We start from the raw sequence: 23,006 nt of genomic DNA on the forward strand, positions 1-23,006 counted from the left end.
TAAACCAAACATTAGTTTTGGGATCAAATGGTCAAATTTAGACTGAGCTATCCTCTGGCTATCACTGAGTATCTCCACTTTCCATTTCTTCTCACATATATATATTCCACACAGCCCTTTGTTATTTAGTCAACATGCTGGATTGGCACCTTAACGTGGAAGAATGTTTTAAACATGCTGCCCAGTAATATTGAGGCAGGAGATTAGGCTGTTGTCAGGTGACTGGGAAAGCGGGTGTGACTTGTTCATTGCAAAGTTCCAGGGTACGTGCATGGAACAGTTCCCACAGCCGTGCACATGCACTCCTTGCCAGAGCTCCAGCAGTTTGGGGCGGGACAGCCTAGACCTGAGGTCACCCTGAGGAGTGGCAGAAAGAAAAGATACAAAAATACAGTTGCTACTGAGCTTGGGGCCCCTGTGTTCTTTCACAGTAGTCCACCCACAAGCTGTAAGGTGTACTTCTTTCCCTCTTACTTGGCCTAAACTCATTCTGTAGAACACATTTCTTTTCCTACCTTTAATGGATATAAAACCTTACCACCTTTTGTGTTTGTCTTGATCAATTACTTGTTGAAAACAGGAAGAACCTAGACAGAAGAAGACTCTTGCTCCTCAAAGCCCTGTAACAATATGCCCTTTCCATGTGATATTGAGAACAAATAAAAATTACCTGATACAATTTTCTAATCCTAGAGGCAGATTTTTGATCTGTCTTAGTTTGTTCAGGCTGCTACAACAAAATGCTTTAGACGGGGTAACTTGTACACTACAGAAAATCATTGCTTACACTTCTGAAGGTTGGGGAGTTCAAGATCAAGCCCTGACAGAATAGATACCCACTATTATTTACTCTGAACCTATCTTTACACTCTGTATCCACATAGCAAAAGAGTGAAAGAGCTCTCTGGGGGCTCTTTAATGATGTCTGTTTTTATAAACTTATTTATGAAGTCTCAAGTTTTGTAACTTTAACTGCCAGCACCCTCCCCAGTACTATCACTTTGTAGATTAGGATTTCAATTTACATATTTCAGCGGGATGCAAATATTTCAGACCTCAACGTTCTGCCTTTATCCCCAAAATTTATGTTCTTCTTACACACAAAATACTGTACATTCATTCCATCTCAATAACGCTAAAAGTCTAAACTTTTACTGGATCAAAAGTCCAAACTTCCAACTCTCATCTAAATATGAATCAAATACGGAAGAAACTCAGGGTGTAATTCATCCTAAGGCACATTTTTCTTCAGCTATCAGCCTGTGAAATCAAGCAAATTATATGCTTCCATACATGATGGTGGAAGAGTCACAGAACCTCTATTCTCATTCTGAAAAGAGAAAAATGGGAGAAAAAAAGAGGTCACATGTCTTGAGCAGGTCCAAAACCTCAAAGCTAACAAGCAATCTTTGGCTTCATTCCCACTCCCAGGCACACTGGGGTTGCAGTGCTGACTTGTAGAACCACTGAAGCTCACTCCTGCTTCCTGGACACACTGAGGAGGAAGCCTTGTCTTCCAGCCCTTCCTACTGCAGTTTTGCTGAGCAGTGGTTTGCTTACACGCTTGCCTGGGGCATAATAGCCTGTGCTACAGCTCTCACGGGCTGAAGCTGCATACCTGCAGTTCTAGTGGAAACCCACACCAGTGCGTCTGCTGGTTTGAGGTCATAGGGGGAGCTCCACCTCCACAGCTCCACCGGGTATTGCCTAGTTGAAGCTGTCTGTGAAGTTCTCTGCATAGGAAGCTGTGCTCTTCAGGGAAACCTTTAATACCTACATGAAGGGAACTGTGTGTCACAACTACCCTGGGAATACTGCGCCTACTGCAGACATACTGGGATAGCAAAGGAGCTCTGCGACAGAGTACAGATGGCAGAGTGTGGGATATGAGGTGATGCTAGTCAGAAGAGCCATCTTCTTTGAAACAGGACTCCCAAGCTTTTCTTTTTTTTTTAATCTTTTAACTCCCAATCTTCTGCATTCAAGAAGAGTGACAAAAAGACCAGCCCACAGTGATCTCTGAAATGCATTCAATGTCATTCTTCCATTGTCTTGACTTCTATTAAGGTATGCACTGATCTGCCTGTTATCTTGATGAGTTGCTTTAGCCTCTGTTGAGATGATAATCTCATTATCAGAAATGGATTAGCCACACCCTTAGCTTTTTCTCTTGAACACTTTTTTTCAGCTCACACTGGCTGAGAATTTTCCAAATTTTCAAATTCTGTTTTGCTTTTAATTAATAATTCCATCTTTAAATAATTTCTCTCTTCTCACACTTTACAATAGGCTATCAAGAGAAGCTAAGTTGTACCTCCAACAATTTGCTGAATTATTTACTTGGCTGAATATCTGACTTTATTATTTGTAAATTCTACTTTCTATGAAACACTAGACTAGGAAAATTTAAATGCAAATAAATACATTGATTTCAAGGAATCTTACATTGCAGAATTAGGAAAAGGGGATGCAAAGCAATCTTTATAGCCTTTGCCACAATGCAAACATTTCCTGGGGGAGATAATTTTTATAAGTAATACCTGTAAAGTGTTCTTCAAATGAAACATGAACAAATGAAAATCAACACTATCTAACCCATTCTAAAGTTACCGCGCTGCCTGTTATGTTCTGTATTCTGCATCCTGTACTTTTACAACTGGAGTCATCTGTGCTGATTCTGTCAGAGGATTTGGTTATCACATAAATTGCGAGTACAGATGGTTCCTGACTTGAATAGCTTGGTTTATGATTTTTTCAACCTTAGGATCATACAAAAGTGATGTGCATTCAGAAGAAATCACAGTTCAACTTTTGCATTTTGATATTTTTCCATAATAACAGTGTTAGATAAATATCCTCACCTGGTGCTAAAGGCAGGCATGAGTCCCTGTGATCATGAGAACAAATGACCGATTCTACAGGGTGCTCTGTTGGTAAACCTGCTGTTTGGTAAGATTGGTGTGTTTACTGAATTTTGACTTAACAGTGTTTTCAGTTTACACAGGTTTATCTAAATATAACTTCATCATGTAATGAGAAGGATCAGTACTTAAATTTCAGTCTTAAAGTCAAAGCCCAAGATATTTAACCAACATTAATTTAAACTTACGCTAAGACTTCATTGTAATTCCCAGGCCTGAGGACTTTATATTTACATAATTCTTCACAACTTTCCCTTGGTTAATTAGAATATTAACATAATAAATAAACTATTTTAAGGAGCAATGCATAAATTTACATTTCAGTTTTGTACATATGTAGGCTTTTTGCACACTAACTAGAAGAACAAAATTTTCCAATGATATTTAAAAATTAATGAGATAGTTTATGAATATCCATGTCCTCATAGCACTATTTTTACAGCACATGACTATTTTGAAGAAATTTTATCTATACATATGGGGCTAAATGAAGATGATTAGTCATTTAGTTATCTTTGACTAGATGACATTAATATTTGCTATCACTGCCTACATAAATAAACTAAAAATGACACAGAAATTGTACATGAGACATAAAGATTAATGTTTGATATTTATACAGAAATAGTAAATCTATCATGAATCTGAAGACATAATTATATGTGCCTGTCTTCAATTATTGAACTAATTTTAAGTGATGTAATTTCCAATTTATGTATATTACATGACAAATTCTAGCAAAAATATATAGAAACATTTCTTTCAGTTCAGCATTCCCTTTGTTTAGGATACTCTATTATTATTTTATTTGTTCTTTTGGTTATTTTTTGTCTTTTAGAGACAGGGTCTCACTATGCAGTTCAGGCTGACCTTGAGCTTGCTTTGTAGCCCAGGCTGGTCTCAAACTCACAATGATCCTCCTGCCCCTCCCTCCTGAGTGCTGGGATTACAGGCGTGTGAGCCACCACGCCCACTCTTCTATTACTACTTTAGAGTATGAAATCAAACACATTGTAGTTCAGAAGGATGAACATTCTTATTCTTTTACAAGAATATAAGTATGTAAGAGGAAGATCTATTTGTCTCTTTAACCAATAACTTGTGCTTTATATGTTAGGCAAAAACCAAGAGAAACTACATGTAATTGATTTATTGCCTATATTTGTTGATAATAAAATAAATGTATTTATGGAGTATTGGAAGTCTACATGACAAAATGTAAAGGTATAATTGGGATAGAAAAAGATTATAAGTTAAAACTCCAAGAGAAGCAATACTCTATCAATTAGGTCGGAGGTTGCCTTAGAAAAACTTCATTTTACATCCTAAATGCATTCTATCCTTTACTATGTTATGGTGCTTTAATAAGAATTGTTTTATTCCTCTTTTATTTTACTCATGTGCAGATTCAAAGACTAACTTCTGTACAGGGTTGTTTGAGGATTAAATATATTTATCTAAATTACTTAGGAACAAGCTTGTCTTGGAACATTCAAACTGCTGTACCAGAATATGTTACATTGGAAAACTGAATGAACAACAGGAATTTCTTCTAGTTCTGAACATGAATGCAAACATGCCCAATAGAATACAAGCAAAGTCAAGCCAACAGTTTACTGAAAGTATTATTCACTATGATTACATTCCCAGGGCAGCAAGGATGGTTCAGCATACATAAATCAATAAATATGACATACCACATTAACAGAATGGTGAAAATATATGATAATCTCAATAGATGCAGGAAAGGTATTTGATAAAATTCAATATCACTTCATGATAAAATTGCTGAACAAATTACATGTACAAGAAACATACCTCAAAAAATAGGTCCATTTATAATAAATCAACAATTAACATCACACTGAGTGGGAGAAAGCAAAAGCTTTCTCTCAAGCATCTAAAATTAGACAAACATGCCCACTTGCACTCAAGACTATAGTAGAAGTTCTAGCCAGAGAATTCAGGCCAGAGACAATAATAGAGGGCATTCAAATTTGGAAAGAGGAAGACAGTCTTTCACTGTAGATGAGAGAACCTAATATACAGAAACAAAAAAACATTCCACAAAATATATTAGAAACAATAGACAAATTCAGCCAAGCTATAGTACAGAAAAGCAACATATGAAAATCAGTAGCATTACTACATATGAATAACAAACCATAAGTCAGGAAAACATTCCTGTTTACAATAGCTATGAAAAAATATTTAAGAATGAATGCAATAAATAACCGACATATAGCTACAGTGAAAACTAAAGATATCAGTGAAAGAAATTAAAGAGAACTGAGACACAAACCAACCAAGAAAAAAAGAAATACCACGTCATAGTAACAATCAATTCTGTCAAAATATCCACACTACCCAAAACAATCATCAGATTCAATGCAATCCTTCTCAAAGTGCCAATGACATTTTTTACAAATTTGGAAAAAAATCCTAAAATGTGATAAAGCCACACCCACTCATACACTATAATATCCAAATAACCAAAGCCATTTTGAATAAGAATATTACTTCAGAACATACTGCAAAGCCATGGTAATCAAAATGGCATTGCACTGGCACAAACATATATATAGACTATGGAACAGAATATAAAACTGAGAAGTTCATTCATTCAGTCAGTTGACTTTTAGTGAAGGTGCTAAAATTACATACTAGAGAAAGGACAGGCTTTTCAGTAAATGATTAGTTTCTCTTATGTGAGAAACAGAAAATATGAACACAGACCAAAATAAAAAGAAGTAATAGGAAATATGGAGATAGCTCTTTTGCAAAAAGGAAGGGGAACCAAGAGACACAGGGAGAGGGGAAAAGGGTGAGGAAAAAGGTGAGGAAAAGGGGGTGAAAAAAATGAAGATGTGTTATGTACCTGTATCAGTTCCCCATAACGAATGTACTACAAACATGGATCAATAAAACTAAAAATTTTAAGAAATGGTGGTACAGGGAAAATTGCGTTATCTACATGGAGAGAAATGTCATTATAACCTTCTTTCTCACCAGTCATACAAATCAACTCAAAATAGATTGTACTTATATATAAGATCCAAAACAATGAATTTTCTAGAAGAGAAGACCATAAGTGCTTCAAGATAATGGAATAGGTAGGAAATATTTGTCTGAGACTCCAAAAGCATAAGAAAGAAGAACATAGAGAGATGGTAATGCATCGAACTAAAAAGCTTCTGCTCAGTGAAGGAGACAGTCATCAAAGTGGAGACACATCCTACAATGGAAAAAATATTTGTAAATTATATAACCAGTAAGATGTTAATGCCCAGAATGTATGAGGAACTCAAAAAACCTCAACAGCAAAAGAATAACCCAACTTATAAATGGGCACTAAATCTAAGAAGACATTTCTCAAAAGAAGATATACAAATGGTCAACAGGTACAAAAAAATGTTCAATATCAGTAATCATCACAGAAATGTGAATCAAAATAATGGTGAGATAGTCTCTCATTCCAGTAAAAATGGTGGCTATTATCAAAGAGTCTAAAGATAATAAGTGTTGTTGAAGAAATGTAGAGAAAGGAATTCTTGCAATATATTGAAAATATAAATTAGTACAGCCATTAGGTAAAGAAGCATAAAAGTTCCTCAAAAAATCAAAAAGTAGAAAGAAGTCAAACAGCCGGGCATGGTGGCGCACGCCTGTAATCCTGTAATCCCAGCACTTGGGAACCTGAGGCAGGAGGATCATTGCAAGTTCGAGACCAGCCTAGGCTACAAAGTGAGTTCAAGGCCAGCCTGAACTGCATAGCGAGACCCTGTATCAAAAAGACAAAACAAATTCAAACATAAATCAAAAGTACTTCATCAGAGTTCTACTTCTTCATCTGTAGGTGATATCCAGTAATTCAATGGCTTGTATTTTTCTTGTTTTTAACTATTTGGATATAAAGATGAAAATTTACTTGATGGAAGTGTGTGTGCATATTTAAGCTACAACTGCTTCTTTAGAGCTTGTACATTCAAGAATGATTAATCTGTGTAATGAACTGATTACTATAGTTATTACATATAAAAAATGAAATTGCAAAACCATATCATCAGCACCCCAACTGCTGGATAAAGATAAAAGGAAAGGAAATCAATATGTGAAAGAGACATCTCCAGTTTTATGTTTATTGCAGTACTATTCAAAACAGCCCAGAATGGAAACAAACTAAGTGTGCACGGGATGATAAAGAAAGGACAAGCAGTATATACACACAATTGAATATTATGCAGTGACAAGAAAGAAATTCTGCCATTTGAAACTTGGATGAACACAGAAGATACTATGTCACCTGGTGTAATCCAGGCACAGACCTCACTTATATGTGGAATCTTAAAAACCTGATCTCATAGAAATAGACAAAACACATGGTGATCATAGGAGTGTGAAGCAAATGCTTGGTAGACACTGGTTAACCCCTAGAAAGTTAGAGTTAGGTAAGAGGAATAAATTAAAGAGGTCTACTGAATAGCGTGGTAACTATACTTGATGATGTCATACTTTATTTTCAAAATATGTTGACAATATATGAGGATTCTAGCCACCAAAATGATACCTATGTGAAGTAATGCATGTGCTAATTAGCTAGTGTTAACCATTACATAACCTAGATATGCTTTGAAATATCATGTTGTCTAAAATAAATACATGGAATTTTATCACACAATTTAAAAGGAAATACATTGGAAAATTTGAAAAAACAAATGACACAATCACAGAGTAAATGTATTTACATACTCACCAACACATGTAGGTAAAGAATCATTCCACTGGGCCAGGGAATTGGGCACTGTATCACACCTAATTGCTAAGGACCCATGGAGAATGTATCCTGGATTGCATTCAAAAAGCACCAGTGAACCAACTGCAAATTCATTGCCAATTCTCCTTCCAAATCTTGGTTCAGGAACAGAACTGCATTGTGTAGAACTTGTTCTAGGAACCGCTGTGTAGAAATAATTGTTAGTTTTAATTTCCTGCTTGTTATTTTACAATAATAGATTTCAAAATGTAACTCAACCAGTTTCAAAATGTAACTCAACCAGTTTCAAAGAAATTCACCTTTTTGCCAGAATTTGAATTAATAATTTCAGTACAATTCTAAAAGTTTTAAATTTCATACAAAACAAAATAAAATTTAAAATTAAGACTGCCGCTGTCTCAAGATTTGTGTTAGAAATATTTTACTCTTGAATCTGTAAATAATATTCATCAATTTTTTCTTTTTTTTTTTTTTGGCTTACCAAAATCTTGCTAACACACAATGTAATTTTAGTTAGATATCGCCTCTATGGGATCAAAATTCAATTTTCTTAAAACTAGAGATACTACATTAAAACCATATATGTCAGGGTTATAAAATAATTTTATATCTCTTTCAGTACTTGGTGCTTAACAACATAGATTTTAAGAGGACAAACATATTTTATTTACTTCATAGCATATTTACAAACAGTTTTCAAAACATGTTGTTATTAACAATAATTACATTCAGTTAAAGCAGAGTATAAGTCAGACAGATTAACAACAATAAAATTTTTATATTATTAATCATAAAATATAAACTTTGAAATTGTTTTTTAAATTTTTTATGTCCTTCAATTGTGCCTTTTAAATTTAGTTAAATAGAATGATAACAGGATGTTTTTTCTTTTTAAAACACATGGAATGTGATTAAAGAGATTGACAACAGCCAAAAAGAGATATGGTGAATTCCAAATTGATTTGATTCCTTTTATTATTATTTGAATCCTTTTAGAAGATTTGAGTAAGTGTAACAAAATTTTTACAGTGCCTTTTAAAATTCATAATACCATAAATTTTTTATAGCAGAAAGTACTATTGAAAAGAAAACAGTATAGTATTACAGTCAACTGATCAATGGAGTGAGACAGTTTAATAAGGATATCAAATCACAGATGTTTATACATTTCTTAGGAGTAAAGTTCAAGGTACACTTGAGAACTGCCATATGATCGTATGCAATTCAAACAAAATAGTTCAAATACTTGCTTAGTTTAAAAACAACATGAAAATTTATCTCTAAAAAAGCAAAAATATGTGCAAATAAACTTGTAATTGTGAAAAATCTTTGGTAACCATGGGGAAAGTTTCAATTCTCCTGAGATAATAAGAAAGTATAATTTCAGAATGAAGCAATGATTTCTTTGGTATAGCTAAATATATGAAAATAAAAATCTGTACAGCTTTAGAGTGCTAGACTATGAGGAAAATAGAAAATGTAGAGTGAAGAATTGTTAGGAAAACACAGATGTTTTGGGAAGGAAGAAAGTGCCTTCAAATTGAGGGTGATGATGGAAGCAAGAGAGTGTGGTTTTACTTTGCTCAAAGCAACAATGTTCTAGCGACGGGAGGAAGGAGACAACACTTTTTATCCCTCCTGTGTGGTAATGAGAATTGCATCGTTCAATAACTGAACAAAGCATGGAAACTGATATTATTCCTTAGTGTGCTGCTAGGCTACAGGGTCACTTACCTTGGTAAACAAAGTGAAATCCCTTAGCTGTTATTGGTCCAACTGAAGTGAATCGAATTGTGATCTGATTACCTGAACTCAGTGGAAGTGATTCTCCTACTCAACAAAACAAACACTAAGATATCATAAATAATTTTCATTCAGTATTCCTAACAAATTATACTATTTTATACTGTCATTTGAAAATGTAAATCTATGTTCCATCAAATTACTTTACAATACCTACAGCTAACAATATATTTTCTTTGGGTTTAGTTTAATTGCAATCTTTTCCCCAGGAAGTTTCAATTACATACTGATAGACACTGTCTCATCCTTCAAAGAATCCTTAAATGTTTTACATTACATTAAATAGCACAGATTGTGATTAAATATTATATTTACTTGACTACAATCCCAGAAAATAGTTGGTTATGTTTTTCACTAGCTTCTGAGTTACTGTTAAATTGTGTTTTGCTTCTTTCAAAAACAGCAAGTCTATTTTCAGTTTACTTTATCTCCAGTACGGATGACATACATCTCAACTTTCTCTACAATGCTAGCAAGTCAGGCTTTAATCAATAACTGATGCACGGCAGAGCTATGAAAGGGTACCTGAGTGGGATCCCGACAGGGAAGATAACAGAGGAGATTGCTGAGTTGGCCCATCACACACCTCAACAACATCGTGGAGTGATGTCTGGAAAAATACAAACTGGCCAAACACCACTGATCAACAGGAACCAGGAGAAGCAAACAAATCACCAAGCATCCAAAAACAGAAACAAAAATAACAAAAAATAGAAAGAGGAGGAGAGAGAGAACAAAGTATTACAATATAATAGTCATTTGCTTTTAAAACTATTTTTAAAAGAAGGTAGGTGCCAATTGGTTGATATTCCTGACACATGGAATCCAGGCCATCAAAGTAATGACCATGGGCTAAAGGTCACAAAATTGTAAGAAGGGTCTTTGGAAAAATATACGGTGATAGCATTGAAGTTAGAGCCAAAATCATAAGGTTGCTGTGATTCAATACTTAATGGAAACAACATTTGGATTTTTCCTGGAAGTAGTTTGATTCTTTTCACTTTGTGACTCTCTTCCCTTTTTCTAATTTTTTTCCTCCTCCTTTAGATGAGATAGACAAGGTTTTAAATGAAGGGATTTTTTTTTTTTTTTTTAGATTATTCTAATAGTAGTTTCATTAGAAAAATAGCAACTTCGTATGGTTCAGGGATAGTTTTCAATTCACACTCTATAGACATTTCTAAACATTTACTGCCAATCTTCTGCCAAACTAAAGACTTAATATTTATGATTCCTCAATAATTGAAATATAAAATTTTTAAAAAATTACTTTCTTATGGTAAGCACAATTCTTGAAGTACTCGCCAAAAGACTTTTATAATGACATTTTGTTTCATTTTGTACTTATCTTTAATTATATACTAAATTTGCATGCAGAACCCACCCAAACTGTAACTTTATAGAAAGAATCCACCCAGAGCAGAAACCAGTGTTTGGTGTTTAAAAAAACTTGCAATGGATAACAAGTTACTCTTAAAAATATTTTATTGAATAGAAAATGCATGTGGCTTGAAAGTGTAGGCAATTTTTTAAAAAAATTAATTTATTAGAAGGATAACTTCCAAAAGTGCATAACCACACCAGATTATATTAGTCATTGTGATAATATAAATATACATAATTTTAAACTTCTGGTCCATATTTTACACTTCAAATCAAGTTTCCTAACATCCTGTGGTTGTCCCTTTGAAAACAATCTAGTCTGCTTGAAACAGGGTGAGTTTTGCGAATGAACACAGGGCTGCACGTGATAGTATACATGAAGCTACATTTATGTTTTTGCCGGCAAAAATAAGCTGGTGATCTCAGTCCAGTTCTTTATCGAGTAAAAGAAAATAGTGACAGTCAGATGAAGCGTCATTACTTTAAATAATTCCCGAATACTGAAGTGTTTAATCTTGTAAATGACCTTTGTTGAAATATTTATAAAAGTTATGAAAACAAATTGACATTAGTATCAAACCAGATACATGCAATATATTGTTTTAATCATTTACATATTATGTAAAAATTGGGGGTATCTGATCTTTTTAAAATATCCTGAATTCCATGCAACAAATCCAGTCCATTTTTAAAACACCTCCTCAATAGTAAAATAAAAATCATTTTCCGTTTTTGCATTAAAGGTATTTGGATGATCTGTTTTCCAATGTATCTATAAAATTTTCCATTGTAATACAGATGTGACATAGATTTACTAAGTACCAAAATCAACTGTACCAAGACCTTGCTATAACAAGCATACTGGCAGTAAGACATAACTTATCCTTTCTTCAATTGTTTTAGAAACTCATTTAAAAATAAGCAAAATTTAACTTTATTTAACTGTTTCTGCCTAAATATCTCAAATATATCATGAGGAAATATTTTCATTTCCAAGCAAGCCACTCCATTTACTATCTAAAACAAACCAAATTCATTTATCCCAGAGCTTTTGCAGAGGTAAAAGAAAAATAAAGAAAACTGGCTACTTTTTCTAATTTTTAAGACTCATCACAATTTGTAATCTGCGGACTGAAAATGTTAAGACCATAACTATTAATGATCCAGCCATTAATTTTGTACTTTGCATCCTGTCTAATTAGTAAAACTGCAGAACATGCTCTTTTGCATACTGTCAATAGTTTCTGTTTATATTTTGTTATAATAATTCTGAGATGAGGGCAGAGACAGTGGAGACCAGTAAGGGGCAGAAGAGTTAAGGATTGAATCTTGCCTTATTCACCAAGGAATAAGCTATTTTAATTACAATTTAACTATGCATTAATATGGGCAGTTGAAATTTTAAATTAGAAACAGCTTCTTTAAAAAAAGGTACACTTTGAAGATACTAAATTTTTATACCAAATACAAATTATAAGTATGTGTAATAAGATATTTTATAGCATTTAGAGTCAAGAACATTTGCATAGTGACCTGATTTCTTATATATTATCAGATTATTTCTTCACTAAACTCATGTTTGTAACCCCATTTTCTCAATCAGAAATTTTAGGAATTAAATGGAAGCTCTTTTCTTTCCACATTGTCTGTAAGGATTTATTTCATTTTCTGCTATGGAGGAAGCAGTAAGTCTTTTCTTGCAAAATGTTGAAAATGGCAGAGGGTACCATTTATCTGGATGAAAGTGATGTAGAGAAAATCTGGCAGAGATTTAACAGGGACCTGAAATTGACTGATTTGATTTTATTTATTAATCTTTTGAAAGAAGTTCTCTAGCACACTTGTGTCATTTTTTTATCTAGTAAGCAGACTTATTTTGCATTTACTTGCAAATTCCTCTATCTACTTATCTATCTATCTATTTATCTATCTATCATCTATGTATCTGCTAGCTACTCTATCTGATCTATTCATCTATCTCTCTGCAATTTATCTATAGCTGTGGTTTGAATTTAAAATGTCCCCCAAAGACCTTGTCTAGATTGGGTTTGATTGCCAACTGATGGGAAGTACTTGGCTCAGGAGGGCTCTAACCTCTACAACGGATGGATCCACTAGAGAATGCTTTGCTGAACTGGCCTATTAGGAAGTGGGCTTAGTTTGGTGAGGTGTGTCATTCTTGGGGGCACAGCCTTGAAGGGGTAACTTGCGGGCAGTTTCCCTTCTCTCTCCCTTCTTCGCTCCCTCCCATCTAGCACAAGACACACAATCTAGCTCCACCATGCTCTTTGGACTTAACATTCTCCCTCACCCACCACAGGCCCAGAAAATAAATGAAGCCAGTGGATCATGCACCAAAAACCCCGCAACCGTGAGCCAAAATAAACCTTTCCTCCTAGAACTTGTTTTTCTCAGATTTCTTGTCAGAGAGACAGAAATCTAACTATCACAACCATCTACAATTTGGTTACTTGGAAGCAGAGGCTGAGACTGGAAGATCCCAGAGAAGTGGAGGCCAGGCTGGGCTATAGTTAGTTGAAGGCCAATCTGAACTACTAGTGAGACCCTGACTTAAAAGATAAAAAACAAAAACAAAAACAGTTTGGTTATTTCAGTTCTCTTTAGACCGCTGTAATCTCATTGTGTACCATGCTACTTAATTGAGAGTTAAAGAGAATGTTTATATTTTTAGTATATGTATGTTTTGTGTTTGTGTAAGAAACTTCTGATTATATCCTCTTTTTAAAAACTAACATTTCACGTTGATCTACATAATGAAGCACCAAGGTAATAGCTGGGAAGCCTTTCATTCCAACAACTACAATTAACCCTCAGTTCTGGTCTGATTATGTCTTGCAGTATGTTTAGCGACTGCTTTTTCATTTCTGGCTTTACAAGCAGAGATGAAGCATTGCTTCCACCGCAGGTTCAAGTTCCTGCTCTTTCTCTAAAAAGATACGCATTTAGATACCACAAGCACTTTGCTCTCAAGTGTAGCAGGAGGGTTTTAAAAACCAGGCAGTTTCTCAAGGGAAGCACTGCTATAAATCATTATTTCCTGTCTTTAACATACTAGATGTTAAGGGTCATGTTCTTAACTTTTTTGTTAAAAAATCAATTTTCCCAAGTTGTATGTGGTACAAAAAGCCAGAAAGTGGAGGAAAGGGATCCTAGTGAGATGAAAAGAAACACGCAAACGTCCCTTCAAATGAACCTTTACAAATAGTCTATTTCTAATGCACTGAAACTATGTGTAAGTCTCTTACTTACCATACATTTTATTCTAGAGTAGGCTTTACTAACTCAAACAGTGTTAGTTGATTTTATGGTGTGATACATGAGTAACTGCATTAAATATTGGTGTTAAAAAGCTAACTAAAATGGACAGAATCTTTCCTCTTTGACTCCTTCAATTATACTTGTGTTTATTGAAGTTGTAGCTGATCTTTATTGTATATATAAAAAAGTGTTACATTTTCCAATCCAATTTAGTATAAACCAACAACCAGGAACGTAGGGTGTATCTTTCCATGCTGATTATTGATATCTTGGTCGTTTAAATCCATTCTTCAAAGCAAGTCTTGATGGACAATGTGTTAGGTGTTCTGAGGTATGTTTTCAAGAAACCTACAATTTTGACTTTTAAAATATCACCTAAATACCTCCTTAAAGTACACAGAGAAAATTTCTAATTTACATGATATTGATAGAATGCCTATCCCAAATTCAAAATTTTACACTAGTTTATTTACTCCACCATAAGCAAGCAAATTCAAAGTGACATAAAGCATTGTGTCCATCTAGTCTTTTTTAAAGAAAAAGAAAGTTGACTTTATATCTTAATTTTTATGTTATATCCAGTCAATATGGAGAAGCAAGATCCAAGCGTGGTGGCCTGCACCTATAACCACAGAATTTGGGAGACTGAGGAAGGAGGATCATTGAAAGTTTGAGACCAGCCTGGGCTACAAAGTGAGCTCAAGGCCAGCCTGAACTGCATAGTGAGACCCTGCCTCAAAAAGACCAAAAAAAAAAAAAAAAAAAAAAAAAAAAAAGAGAGAGAGAGAAGCAGATTTCCACTTGTGGGGAAGGTTTGCATGGCATACATTTTCAGCTCAGTTTTAATAAGCATTCTTTTCTATTCTATACCAAACCTTGTTGAACACATTTTCTTTACATCGGATTCATTGAACTCTTAAAACTTTGTCCGTTGACTTAATTAAACCATCCTAAAAGCAAACCAGTAAGTGATGACAGACTGCCGCAGTATGTGTAACAAAACTCCCGAGCATTAGCATAGCCAGACTGTAGGTGCTCATTACAGATTGACAATCTCTCTAGAAGCATCACTGAAGGAAACAGTACTGGGTGCCAGAAGCATACACAAAGTACCAAAATGGGTGCGTGCCTGTGAGTTTGTACATTTGCTTAGCATACAAATAAGCAAGAATGTAAAGCTTCCTTTCCCATTAAACTCCCCTCTGCGATATTGCCAAGACATGTTACCACTGCTGGCAAAGACTGCCTGCTGGATCCAACTGTAATCAGGCTCCGCTCACTCCCCTAAGCCTTAACTTTCTCACTTCCATGCCTATCTGTGCACTCTCCAAACTTAGCAAGTGCCAGTCTGCCAAGTTGGTTTAGCCAGAATCTTCCACCTTCAGTATTCCATCGCCATCTCGCACGGCCGTCCCCAAAGTGACAGTTGATCAGTCTAAGTTGCCTTCCCCAAGAATTCTGTTAAGTTGGCTTAGCTACGATGTTCCACTACTGCTCATGTTTCCCCTAAGTACTTTTCTACCTACGGACTCATATAATGTTCCATAATTCATACTTCTTTTGTTGTTTGGGGAATTGATCTTAAAACTTTTCTTCTACTGAGGAACTCTGTTGTGACGGTACCTATATCCGTGTCCACAGTCTTCAATACAGTTAGCCCTTCTGTTCTTTAATGAGGGATAAATAATTTCTCTTAGCACTGTCTTCCCAATTTAGTCACATTTCATTTTCATTGCACTGAAATAACTAGCTAGTTGTTACAGTAGTTTACTGCCTTAGAAATTAATAACATTAGGGGCTGGGGATTTAGCTCAGTGGCACGGTGCTTGCCTGGCAAGCGTGAGGTCATGAGTTCCATTCCCGGTACAGGAAAAAAACAAAACCAAAAAAAAAAGGAAATTAATAACGTTAAGTGAGGATAATAAAACAAATATGAGCATGATTACTGTTACTTAGTGATCAGGATCAGAATTTTCAAGTCACTTGAAATCCCGAGTGTTGGCCCGTGCCTGTAATCCCAGCACTCTAGAAGGTTGAGGCATAAGGATTATAAATTTGAGCCCAACCTGGGCAAATTAGGGGCTTAGCAAGACTCTGTCTCAAAATTACAATAATAAAAATAAGGCCAGGGATGTAACCATGGGGAAGCCCCCTCAATTCTCAGTACTGTAAAAAAAAAAAAGATAATTAATTTATGCAAATAAAGACTTTCACCTCTGTTTTGGTCTTTGCCTCTCAGAAGGAAACCATTCTCAGAGCACTCCATTGCAACGGCATGCTAATCTGCGAGGGGAAAATCAAACTCACCCAACTGGGAAACTTCAGGGAAACAGGCTGGCCACTTCTGTAGCCCGTGGTGAAGAGTGAAAATGAAAATGACTGAAAGCTTATGACAAGTTCTCTTGTGATTAAAACTTTTAGTGAGGAAGAATTCAAAATTGGTAGGCAAAGTAGAGCCCCAGGCCTCCCTGGGAAGTTGTAGTTCCAGAAGTCACATTAAAAACAGTGCCAGGGTACTAAAAGTCCAAGGTGCAGGAGAAAACTCCATCACAAAAGAAAAAGTTCTACACAAAAGGTGTCTGGGCAGAAAATCAAATGGAAAAATATGGTAAATTCCTAGATCTCAGCCTGAATCTCAAAACACGTTATTTCTCTGGCAAACTCCACACTTTTTTTTTCCTATTTTTATGCTTTTTTTTTGGATGACTATATTACACACTCAGCTGTTTTGTTGCTCTGTTAAAAATTTAGTAAGACACCACCCGTTGGACCAGCTTGCATTTTATTCACCAACACAGCGCAGAGGAAGACATATGCACTCACACTAACAGAATGGAAGCAAGATTCAAGTTAGAGATGAATTTACACCTACACTTGATTATGGGTGAAGGCATAAAAATTACTGTTGGTGACATAAACAATCAAAAGTTTGGGTAGGTTCATATGAAATTTGCCTTATAATTTTATCCACATAAATATTTTAAGACATTATTTTAGGAAGATTTTGTCAATCTTCTTTCATTTACCCCACAATACAAAAAGGCTTCTGTATTAAGTCCTACAGAACTCCACTGTCCCCCTGCCCTGCGCTGTAAAAGTACTTATTGTGTAAACTCTACAAGGGTTGTAGAATCACATGGCTATCACAGGATTTTAAAACCTTTCTCACTTAAAAAAAAATGACAAGGTATTCAGTTAAAACTTCATTTTATAAAAAATGAATATAAAAATAAAAGCTTAGCACTATCAAAATTTATTTTCCAAAACATTAGAAGCTTTTAACAACAGAAACACTAGAGCTTTTAAGTCAGTCCTAAGTCAAACCAATGCACTGCTTATTTTAAAGTGACAGTTATTACTAGAAAAGTTCACTCTATTCCCTGATATAATAAGGGAAATTTTCATCCATGTTTTGGAAATTTTTATATTTTCTATGTATCAGATTCCATGTATCAGATTCCAAACACTCATGGTTACTCTTATGGTACAATGATAGTAAACTATTACCTCATGGTGAAATGCTCAAAGTTTTCATTACTGTAAAGAAGATGAAACATGTATATCACACAGTAATTATCTACCTAGGAGCTCTTAAAAATTCCCTGCAGAAGCCTGGCTCCACCTCAGTTCCCGGGGCCAATTTTGCCCTCAAGCTAAGCTCCAAGAGGTGCTAGGTCAGCAACTCTTAGAGTCTAATAGGATCATACTATCTCTGAAAATAAACTTACCAAAGCCTTAATATGCATTGCTACTTTTTAATAACTGGAAAATAAAAAATGTTATATTTAAGCATTCACAAATTTGACACCGGTGGTACTTGATTATCCTATAACTTGATAGCTCCAGCAGTTGGGGTCTACTATACACTCACCACAAAGAACAGGATCTGACATTATCTTCCTGAGAGCAATTCTTCTGCAATACCTCTGTGAATCCATAAAGGAGGTTTCCAGATGACATTCATAATGTCTACATTCAGGCTTCTCTAAAGCTGGCTTTCTGCCTGTTCTGTGACCATTTGCCTACCAACTAAATTTTAGAACTGCCTATTTGACATATTTGAAACATATAGACAGTGCAAAAATCATCTTATAGCAAATATAGTTCAATTTTCTTTAATTATTCCAGGAGCAAATATCTATTCAACTGCAAGCCAGCACTTTATCAACAATTTGGCAGTTGTAAAATTTCCCAACAGCTGAGAACTAATTTGGTCTTTAAAAGCAATGAAATCAAGAAAAACACAATAAGCAATTCTATTGCATATTTAAAAGAAAACAGGAAAGCAAAATGTCAAGCTTCAAATGTTAGTACACTTTATTAATATTTTTATTTTTAACTCATTTCAATTTGGATGGTCTGGGATTTTCTTTGCGGCGGCAGCATACTGGGAACGGAACTCCACACTTCCAGGAAGGCATTGCTAAGCCACTGAGCTAAATCCCAGGCCTCATGGATGTTTTTCTTTAATCATCCCTTTTATTTATTTATTTATTTATTTTTTAAGACAGGGTCTCGCTATGCAGTTCAGGCTGGCCCTGTGCTCAATTTGTAGCCAAGACTGGTCTCAAACTCTCAACAATCCTCCTGCCTCAGCCTCATGAGTGGTGGGATTACAGGCGTGAGCCACCGTGCTCATCTTTAATCATTCCTAAAATCTTCTTACTATACATATTACAGGATGTGTCTGCCAAATCTCAAGTATGCAGATGGATTCAGGTGAGAAAAATATCCTCACATGAATTATAATCTAAATTAGTGGGGGTTTTATTATGACAATTTTCAAAAATATATGAAGTGGGGAAAATATCAAATAAAGGCCCGTGAACCCATCACTTGCTTGCAATATATACCAACATTTTGTCCACTTTGTGCTATTTGTCCAGTGGCCACCATCCCCCACCTGGTATACGTTCAACAACCCCAACATTGTATCTGTTTTTCTATGAATGTTTCAGTATTTTTCTCTAGGTGTCAAAGATTTTAAGAAAAGGGCTGCAATGTAACTATCAGATCTAGGAAAATTAACAAGGATTTATTTATTTTATCTAATAACCATTTTTGGTTTGATCAAGCCAGAATCCGAGAAAAGTCCATACATTCCATTTATTTTTTGGTTAAAAGTCATTTTTGCTGTGTAAAAATCTACAACTGTATGTCAGTTTTCATATAATGTTCATGGAAAAATATGGTCTTTTGAAGATAAAGAGACTAAAATAAGATAAAACTCTACTGATTAAAATTTCACTATCATCTAGTTTTTTCCTGAGAGTTAATTTTATGAAGTTAATTGTAAGTGACAAAATCTCTGTGTTCAGAGGGCACCTCTAGGGCTTGCATCAGTAGCACACATACTAAAATCGGAGGGCACCTCTAGGTGTAAGAGGGCTGTTGTGTGAGTTTAGTTCCTGGCCGCTGTAACCCCCAACTCAAATCATAGACGCTCTGATTCTCTCTGTTTTATCTATGGACTGCGGGCAAAAATGTAGCATTAAGCCCACATTCATTCAACTCCCGCTTTTCCTGAATTCTTAACCTCTGTTCTGCACATTGTTATGTCTTTACTACTACAGCATGGCACCCTCACACCTCAATCTTCAAACTTCTGATGTTTCAGGATGAACTGGCAGGATTTACCACTACTTTAAGAGAACAAAAGGAAGGGTACGTTATAAAGCAAGATTTCTAGAAGGTTTCCCTGCTTTTCCCAAGAGTCATTGTAACGCACCGTACAAGGGGCAGAGACCAGCAGAGACCAGCAAGTTTTTAAAAAACATCTGTGGTCAAAGTTTTCTTACTGTCTCCTACCTTAGTGGGCAAAGTCCTTGAAGAATCTGGAAGTAAATTTTTGGGCAGCTCCAGATGTCCTCAAATGTCCCGGGACCTGCAAAATTCCTTGTCCTGTCTTATCTTCTGTCCTTTCTTATCCTGTGTCTGTAGAAGACAGCCTCTGAGCTAAGTTTCCTGCTGAGAATAGTGCCTCTGCCGTCAAGCAGAGTGGGGAGATTCAGGTCCAGTTGGAGCTTTAAGGTCATCACCTGTCATTCCTTGCTTTATCTTGGGCTCCAGCCTAACAGTGTTTGATCATTACCCAACAGGAGTAACTTCAAACCTGTTTACTCAAGTATATATGATATATACACACATACGTGTGTGTATGTATAACACCATCATATATATCATACTCAACCATATGCCTGGACCAAAATTCATTAGAAATGTTCAGTTAAAATAAGAAAATTTGCTAGTGCAGGAAACAGAAAATGCAATAGAATACCTGGTACATTTATTTACTAACTGAATAAAAATATCATTTAAGCAACTAATATTGACTAGCTTGCCATTTATTAAAACTTTACTCTTTGTAAAGGACTGAGGACTGATTTTCCAAACAGTCTTTGTGATAGCTGAAATGTAGAAAACTGTAAAAAAAATTATTAAGCTAGCAAGAGGAATAGCTATGACTTCATTTCACAAAACATGGATTTATCTTGAAACTGATCTCTTAACTATCAGCCAGTAGAGCATAGTAGTAGCTTGGTGTCTACTTGTGAACAAGTCGTCTTTATAGTCACTTAGGGAAGCTTAGCACAGCAAAACTCAGCAATGTGGAGCTATGATAAAGAATGTGAACAGAAAAATAAAACAAGAATGAATTATTTTTGTATATTTTGTTGAGAAAGATGGGAATTACATATTTTATATTTAGAAATATACTCATTCTAAATGGCCAAATTATTATTTAGTTTTAATTATAGTAAAGGAGCAAATTTCTGTTCTCTTGAAAATACAGAAATTTATGTAAAATGCATTCTTAATAAAATTCAAATGTTCTGCAGACTCAGCACTTTGTAGTGGCATATCTTTGAATTTAGAGGACAAGTGGAATCTATTAAGTAATAGTTTTGTTTTTATAATTATTATAAAATAAAATGTCGGTTATAAACAGTGTGGGATTTGCAGTCCCACACACCTACATCGGGCAGGTATCGCTACTTACTGATTATGTTATTATAGACAGCTAGGTCAGTTCGAAATATTATAGGCAATCAGACAGGGCTAGACAGTAGTCAGTACAAATATATTACAACTGTGGGTAGAGGTGCATTTGTTAAAGGCTAGCCATCAAGACAAAAGACAGAATGACTATACCTAAATACTTCCCCCTGAGCATGAACAGCAGAGACTGATATTCTAAATAGGTATTAGTCACCTTAGGTGGGGGACCAAAACTTCTCTTTCAGGAGAAGTTTCTGCTCCTTACATGTACACTTGCTATGTGACTTGCCTCCCCATTTGATCCCCATTTAATCAATATTACTGAAACAACTATACTAGTAATCTTACTGGTTGACCGTAGTTCTGTCCCACCTCACACCCACCTTGTGATTTCCCATTGGATCAATGTTACCTAAGCAACTACATTTGCAATCTTTTACTACTTGATAATAGTTTTTCCCACCTCACCTCTGGTTTTGCCCTATAAAACTCCCTTGAGAAGGGGAAATCTTCAGCAACCCATTCAGGACTCATTCTGTCTCTTAGGCAGAAGCTTTCTTTACCCAACAAACAGCTTTCTTTCCCCCAGTAAATATTTCCTGCTCTTAATCTCCACTGTTCCTAAAATTCTTCAATTTTAGAGAATATAGGGCCAGGGATACAGCTCAGTGGCACAAGCACCTACCTGGCAAGCACAAGGTCCTGAGTTTGATTCTCCGTACCAAAAAAAAAAAAAAAAAAAAAAAAAAGAGAATACAAACTTCATGTATATGTCCCTTCTATTACTTGGATCATTTGGAGGTCCCATATCACCCATATATCAGTGTTATCTTCAACAAGCTACTAAACCTTTCTGAATCTTTTTCTTAATTTGCAAAATAGTGTCTTCTCTTTGGAACTGTTGTGAAGATTTATCCATGAAGCATTTTATCCATGAGTGTTTTTAGGTGTACAGTATCATTTGTATATACACGCAGGGAAAAACCATGTTCAAGATTTCAGATCTCTTAATATTTTCAAAAGTAACAAATATTTTATATAACAAATAAAATTAGCTGCTTTAATGGTCAAATATGATATTCAGAGGTAATATAGTAATAATGGAAACAGCTGAGCAGTGGAAACCAATAAAATAGAACATCAATGTTGGAAGAAATCTTATCAGTCATTCAGTCCAAATTATCAGATGTATCATACATCTTTTTAGTTTGTTAACCTTCTTCATAGACTATACACACACAGACACACACACACACACACAATGAAGCATGAAAGAATTATTGAAATAAGTCCAGAGAACATGTATTGTTCAAGGCACACACTGAATTATACTAGCAAACAAGTGCTCTTAATGTTGAGTATCCCAAGGCTTTTCTTTGATAATTTATTTTATCTATACAGAAATAATTTTAAATTGTAATCAGAAAAATAATGTGTGTGTTTGTGTCTCTGTCTGCTGTCTGCCTGTCTGGCTATATATTTGCAGACAGACTGGAAAAGGCAGATTGGACAGAACTACTTATCTAAATACAACTAAAGTAAGGAATCTCAGCACTGGTGGGTTAATATCTGTTATCAGCCTCATCACTGACCCTGGCAACATGATTATCATAAATATTGTCCAGAACCCATACTATTCATCCACCTCCTTGTTGCAAATATCCATACCTTCATTAACTTGGCTACCATTTATTAGGTACAAAACACTGCATTAGTTCCTGAGAAACCTACAGATGAAAATTCTACATCTCATAAACATAGATACAAATCAGATATTCATACTTTTGACTAAAATAATCTAGATATAAAGGTATGGTTGAAAGAAATTTGAGACTCGTATTTTTCTT

General features: G+C 35.1%; 1 protein-coding gene across 1 annotated transcript in view; it reads right to left on the reverse strand.

Moving 5' to 3' along the window:
- Nucleotides 1-23,006, reverse strand: part of Csmd3 (CUB and Sushi multiple domains 3) — a 1,085,099-nt gene that overhangs the window by 139,185 nt on the left and 922,908 nt on the right. The window contains exons 33-35 of the mRNA XM_005381888.2: nucleotides 10,024-10,137; nucleotides 9,430-9,525; nucleotides 7,675-7,878 (exon numbers count right to left, since the gene is read on the reverse strand). Coding sequence (XP_005381945.1) covers nucleotides 7,675-7,878; nucleotides 9,430-9,525; nucleotides 10,024-10,137 — 414 coding nt within the window. The remainder of the gene's footprint in view (nucleotides 1-7,674; nucleotides 7,879-9,429; nucleotides 9,526-10,023; nucleotides 10,138-23,006) is intronic.

The sequence above is a fragment of the Chinchilla lanigera genome, unplaced genomic scaffold, assembly GCF_000276665.1.
Source record: "Chinchilla lanigera isolate Chin_1 unplaced genomic scaffold, ChiLan1.0 scaffold00016, whole genome shotgun sequence".
Classification (NCBI taxonomy): domain Eukaryota; kingdom Metazoa; phylum Chordata; class Mammalia; order Rodentia; family Chinchillidae; genus Chinchilla; species Chinchilla lanigera.